The 6,996-nt window shown below is 43.5% G+C and overlaps 1 protein-coding gene across 1 annotated transcript; it reads right to left on the bottom strand.

Moving 5' to 3' along the window:
- Nucleotides 1-230: 230 nt before the first annotated feature.
- Nucleotides 231-6,708, bottom strand: LOC124551242 (the record flags this gene model as incomplete). Its single annotated transcript, XM_047126237.1, has 2 exons — nt 231-623; nt 6,439-6,708. Coding segments are annotated over 2 exons (498 nt in total), but the record flags the coding sequence as incomplete, so codon positions are not given.
- Between the last annotated feature and the right edge of the window lie 288 nt (nt 6,709-6,996).

Raw genomic sequence — 6,996 nt, 5'->3', positions numbered from 1 at the left:
AAGTTCTATTGCACTAGTCTCAAACTACTTTCTAACAAATATATGCGTGATTTTTGGTAGATGGATTTATTCTGAAAGGCTGAGATTAAACTCTGCAATGAAGTTGTTAGATGAGTCCAACTAGTTGTTAAGTATGTCTCGTTCATTAACAATTCTAATGAGCTCAAGGATTATAAAGGAAGATGTTTTGAGAGCTGTATAAAATCACAACAAAAATAAATTAGCTCATATTTGTGGATAGAAAAATTTTACTAGAGTTCACTGTAACTACATTGTTGAGAAAGGAGCCTAGGACAAGCGAACTGAGTACCTCGAATTAAAGTCTCAATGCTTGAGCAATCTTTTGTGAATATACAGAAGGGTTGATTATTTCTCAAAAATGAATTCTATGCATTTCAGATGTATCCATGGTATCCATAGGCGAACGGAGCTGCAGCATATCCCAGGCCACCGTAGCCGTAGTATCCAGCATATCCAGGGTATCCGTATCCACTGTAGAGTCCAGAGGAGTAGGCCAGGGGGGCGGAGTAGCCGAGGCCGGTGGCGTAGGCCAGGCCGCGCTTCTCCTTGGGGGCGGACTCCTCAGCGGCGAAGACCGCCACCAGCAGGCACAGGGACAGGACCTGAAAAGTAGAGCGTGGTGTCACACACAGAACTAGCAACAGATAATCCTGAGCTGAAACTTCCTGGCAGATTCAAACTGTATGACGGACCGAGACTCGAACTCGGGACCTTTGCCTTTCGCGGGCAAGTGCTCTACCAACTGAGCTACCCCAGCACGACTCACGCCCCGTCCTCACACCCCTACTTCTGCCAGTACCTCGTCTCCTATCTTCCAAACTTTACAGAAGCTCTCCTGCGAACCTTGCAGGACTTGCGCTCCTGAAAGAATGCTAATAACGAGCCTCAAAACGGATACAAGGACAGGCGAACACAGGGTTGTCGTAGCGAGACTGAATATTGTAACCACCAAATCCACCAAAAGCAAACGAAAATTATACCTTTTTATAATGCAGATTAAAATTCACTTGACTCCTTCCTGAAAGTCAATCTCCACTCCTTCCTAATTAACAATGTAAGTGTAGACCAGGTGTTGCTTGAATTTTAAAAAAATAGTATCGACAGCAGTGGAGAGATTTAAACCAAGTAAATTAACAAACGACGGAGCTGGTACCCCTTTTTTACACAAAACAGAGCAGAAAACTATTGCAGAAACAACGAAAAAAGCGTGTCAAATTTAAACGTAATGATAATCTCCAAGCTCTAAATTTAGGGCGAACTTCAGTGCTAGACGCTTACGATAGTTTCCATAGCAAAACTTTGCCAGAAAATGAGATTCTGGTCCTATGTAAATTCTACTGGAGGCAAGACACAATCAGTGGCTTCTGAGCGTGACAGCAAGGGAAATACTATTGACAGCGCTGCCAAATCAGTAAGCACTGTAGAATTCCAATCAGGAACAGGTGCCAACTTAGAAGTAGATATGCATAGAGTAGTGAAGTGACTTAAGCCACTTAATAAAAGCAAGCCTTCAGGTCCAGACTGTAACCAACAAGGTTTCTTACAGACAATGCTGATGCTATAGCTCCATACTTAACAATCATGTATAACCGCTCTCTCGACGAATGATCCGTACCCAAAGAGTGGAACGTTGCAAAGGTCACATCATTATTCAAGAAAGGCAGTACGAGTAATCCACTAAATTACCGGTCCATATCATTAAAGTCGATATGCAGCTGCATTTTGGAACATATATTGCCTTATGAATTACCTCGAAGACAATGGATCATTGGCACAGTGTCAACACGGATTTAGAAAACACCGTTCTTGTGAAGCACAACTAGCTCTTTACACACACGAAGTGGTGCATGCTATTGACCAGGGATTTCGAATTGATCCCGTATTTCTAGATTTCCAGAAGGCTTTTTACACCGTACCATGCGAGCGGCTTGGAGTGGAATCGCGTGCTTATGGAATATCGTTTCAGTTATGTGACTAGATTCGTGATTCGTGTCAGAGAGGTCACAGTTAGTAGTAACTGATGGAAAGTCATCGAGTAAAATAGAAGTGATTTCTAGCGTTCCCTAAGGTAGCGTTACAGACCTGTTGCTGTTACTTATATGTATAAACGATTTGGGAGACAATCTGAGGAGGCATCTTAGATTGTTTGCAGATGACGCCGTCGTTTATCGACTAGTAAAGTCATCAGAAGATCAAAACAGATTGCAAAACGATTTAGAAAATATATCTGTATGGTGCGAAAATTGGCAATTGACCCTAAATAACGAAATGTGTGAGGTCATCCATATGAGTGCTAAAAGAAATCCGTTAAACTGCGATAAATTACTCAAACCTAAAGGACGCAAATTCAACTAAATACCTAGCAATTACAACAGTTACGAACAACTTAAATTGGAAGGAACACACAGAAAATATTGTGGACAAGGCTAACCAAAGACTGCTTTTTAATGGCAGTACACTTAGGAAATGTAACATATCCACTAAGGAGATAGCCAAACACTAAGCTTGTCCGTCCTCTATTAGAATACAGCTGCTCGGTGTGGGATTCTTACCAGATGGGTTGACGGAGTGCATTGAAAAAGTTCAAAGAAGGGCAGCACGTTTTATATTATCGCGAAATAGGGCAGAAAATGTCACTGACATCATACAGGATTTGGGGTAGACATAATTAAAACAAAGGCGTTCTTCGTTGTGGCGGAATCTTCTTACGAAATTTCAATCAACAACTTTCTCCTCGGGCCGGCCGCGGTGGTCTCGCGGTTCTAGGCGCGCAGTCCGGAACCGCGAGACTGCTACGGTCGCAGGTTCGAATCCTGCCTCGGGCATGGGTGTGTGTGATGTCCTTAGGTTAGTTAGGTTTAAGTAGTTCTAAGTTCTAGGGGACTTATGACCTAAGATGTTGAGTCCCATAGTGCTCAGAGCCATTTGAACCATTTGAACTTTCTCCTCGGAATGCGAAAATGTGTTTTGGCGCCCACCTACATATGGAGAAACGATGATCATATACAATAAGCGAAATAAGACCTCGCAAGGAAAGATAGAGATTTTCGTTTTTTTCCGCGCGCTGTTCGAGAATGGAGTAACAGAGAATTATTGTGTTGGTCGTTCGATGAATCCTCTGTCAGGCATTTGAGTGTGATTTTCGGAGTATCAAAAATGGCTCTGAGCACTATGGGACTTAACATCTGAGGTCATCAGTCAAAAATGGCTCAAATGGCTCTGAGCACTATGGGACTTAACTTGTAAGGTCATCAGTCCCCTAGAACTTACAACTACTTAAACCTAACTAACCTAAAGACATCACACACATCCATGCCCGAGGCAGGATTCGAACCTGCGACCGTAGCGGTCGCGCGGTTCCAGACTGTAGCGCCTTTAACCGCTTGGCCACCCCGGCCGGCGGTCATCAGTCCCCCAGAAATAAAAAAAAAAAAATGGCTCTGAGCACTATGGGACTCAACTGCTGTGGTCATCAGTCCCCTAGAACTTAGAACTACTTAAACCTACCTAACCTAAGGACATCACACACATCCATGCCCGAGGTAGGATTCGAACCTGCGACCGTAGCAGCAGCGCGGCTCCGACTGGAGCGCCTAGAACCGCACGGCCACCTCGGCCGGCACTTAGAAATACTTAAACCTAACTAACCTGAGGACATCACACACATCCCTGCCCGAGGCAGGATTCGAACCTGCGAACGTAGCGGTCACGCGGTTCCAGACTGCAGCGCCTAGAACCGCTCGGCCACAGCGGTCGGCTTCGGAGTATCCATGTAGATGTAGCCAAAATTTCAGGCATTCATATATGTCAAATTAGTAGATTTGCGCATGGAAGTTCTACAGTTGCTAAGGACTGCTTGTCAAGACCCACAGGGGTGAAATTTCGGTCCTGCACTGCCTGTTATACACACAGTGGGCCAAGAGGAATTGCATACAGGTAAACATCAACAGCAGCCAGGTGGCACATTGGTAAACACTGAGGAGGTTGAATGTTCAAATCTCTGGACGTTCATAGTCAGTTTTTACATATTCTGTGAAATCCATTGTATTGTTGATTGCGTTTACTTAAACTTATGGATTGAGTTTTTTCGGGTTCATAAACATTTATTTTTATCTGTTATTAGTTTTATGTTGTAATTTCAAGTACTGATACGTTCCATGACCTTGGAGATTTGCTCTTCAATTTGGTACTACGGAACTTGACGTGTACATAAAAAATAAAAAAATGTCTTTAAAGAGAATGCGGGCTGTTTGCTTCCTCAGGTGTGTATCAGATTGTTTTCGCTTACAACGTTTGACTCATTCGTTTCCGGTATAATGACACTTAGGTATCTCAAACTGATACATTTATACTTTTGCATCATCTCTGAAATTTTTTAATATCGTCTCGGAATCACTCTGTATTTGCTTGCATTTACATGAGCCGGCGTCTGTAGCGTTGACGCTCTATAGCGTTGTTGTATGACGTTTCCAGGCATGTGTTCCTGTACAAAATATTATGCATTCATTGTCCTCTACAAGATCTATAAGTCTGTAATGGAAATTTTCGAAAACTGTATACCGGACTCACGGATTCCAAGACTTTCGACAATGATTTAACAAGTCTGACGTCGGATGATAAATGGCAAAAGAAATATTCTGATTTTTTCCTTATTTTTGTCCTGTTATTGTACTCTGTAACTATTCTTCTTGCCAAATTTCATGATTCCACGAAAAGGAGGCGTACGCAATAGCTTTTAATGAGTGAGTTGACGAGTATCAAAATCTGTGAAAAACTGCTGCGTCTTTTGAGTGCATTATCTTAAAAGCTTAACATTTTTAGACCGAAAATCGACTGTAAACCTGAGTATGTGACAAAATTCAAGTTGATACTTCTACCCGTTCCTGAGAGATGGGGTGCTAACAGGCGGAGGGCCAGACAGACAGTCAGATAAAAAAAATCACAGTGTTTTTGTTGTAATACAGTTCCAAGTTAACAATTTCCGACTTGTACTGTGAAGCAATTCTTGTTGACAAATATCGTGATTATAGACCAACTGGAAGTACCCTAGAGGTTTTGATGTGTCAGATTGCGAGTATCAAAAATATGTGACATAAGCGGCGGTATCTTTGGACCGGACTGACTTAGAATCTCAAGGGACCACAGACCTTAGAATGTGACATAAATTTGAACTTATATTACCTGTTCCTGAGAAAAAAGGAGGCATTGCCGTCAGACGGTCAGACAAGAAATGACGAAGCAATTTTTTGTGATATAACCACAAACTAAAATTTTTCTTATTTTTTTCCTTTGATTGTAGTGTGAAACCTTGGTTCTTGGTAAATTCCATGATTCTAAGTGAACGGAAAGTACCCCAGGGATTTTGATGACTGAGGTTGCGAGTATCTATGTATGTGACATAAACGACTAATCTTTTGGTTGCATTGACTTAGAAGCTTACATTTATTACACCGGTAAGTTATTATAGCCCTTAGTACGTGACATAAATTCCAACTTCAAGGCAATCTGACAACAAATGAAAAAAAATTTTTTTCGTGTGATTTGATTACGAATTAACAATCTGAGGATATTTTTTCCGTTATTGGTACAATGAAATCTTGGTTCTTGCCAAATTTTGTGATTCTCGACCAATGGGAAGTATCCTATAGGTTGCTCGCCCGGCTAGCCACGCCATCTTACGCGCTGCTTCCCGAGGGGGGAGGCGTGCCAGTCCCCGGGCCGATTAGTGTCGAAGTCCGGTGTGCCGGCCAGCCTGTGGACGGTTTTTAAGGCTGTTTTCCACCTGCCTCGGTGAATACGGGCTGGTTCCCCTTATTCCGCCTCAATTACACTACGTCGGTGATTGCTGCGCAAACAAGTTCTCCACGTACGCGTACACCATTATTAATGTACCACGCAAACATTTGGGGTACACTCGTTTGATATGAGACGTTCCCAAAGGGGGTGGGGGAGGGGGGCGCACTGGGGGCCGAACCACACAATAACCCTCTGATAGGTGTGGGGTGGCGGTAGGGTGAATGGACTGCTGTAGCCTGTTGTGGGGTTGTGGAGGGCTCCGGCGGGGACGAAGCCTCTCCGTCGTTTCTAGGTCCCCGGTTCAATACACAATTCTACAGGTTTTTAAGACTGATTTTGCGAGTATCATTATAGTATGAGTATGTTCATTATAGTGACCTAGATCCTTTACTTTTTTACATTGCCAAGGGACCTGAATATGTGACACAAATTTCAACTTGATATGTTTATCCGTTCCTCAGAAAAAGAGTTTTGTACAGCCATACAAACAGACAGACAGACTGGCTGAGGGAGGAGAAAGTGGTCCTATATGGGTTCAGTTTTTACGAATTGAGATACGGAACCAAAAGTGGCAGTCGATGGTGGAAAAGTTGTAATTTCAGAAAATTGAGTGATACTCACCAGGGACTTGAACATGATTGGCGTAGTGCAGTGAGCAGCCACTGGTGTTGGAAGAGCTGTACAGTGCCTCAGCAGAGGCTGCGTGCTTCTTATATACAGCAGCTGTTGGGGGTCTGAGGGCGGGGTCGGCTGGACGAGGGTCAAACTGGACGCTGCAGGCAGCCCAAGGCCTCGGCCGGCCACCTGTCGTTCCGGTGGAGCAGCTGTCCAGCTTCTGAGGCGGCTGTAGCTCACGAGGGGGCGTGCTCTTCTGAGGCGTGAGGCGGCATTAAAGTGCAGTCAGTCACCACAGTGCTGCGTTACGGCACTCTATAGACGATAGCTGATGAGAAATAGGTCGTGTGTTGAATAGTGTAACGTCCAGAAGACTTTGTAATTAACTTGTTTCTACGGGTTATTACGTTAAGATTAGGGTCGCCAGCGACTCTAACCATACAACTAATCAAAGGTTTGGCCGAGTCGGAAAATAGATTAATTTGATCACAGTCCAAAAACTCATAAAAATGTATACGTCGTGATGTCGCTCATGGGGGATGCGATGTAATTAATAACATTGCG

Source organism: Schistocerca americana, chromosome 9 (assembly GCF_021461395.2).
Source record: "Schistocerca americana isolate TAMUIC-IGC-003095 chromosome 9, iqSchAmer2.1, whole genome shotgun sequence".
Taxonomy (NCBI): Eukaryota; Metazoa; Arthropoda; class Insecta; order Orthoptera; family Acrididae; genus Schistocerca; species Schistocerca americana.
Note: the sequence above shows the minus strand (reverse complement) of the source record. Positions and strands in the feature narration are given on the sequence as shown.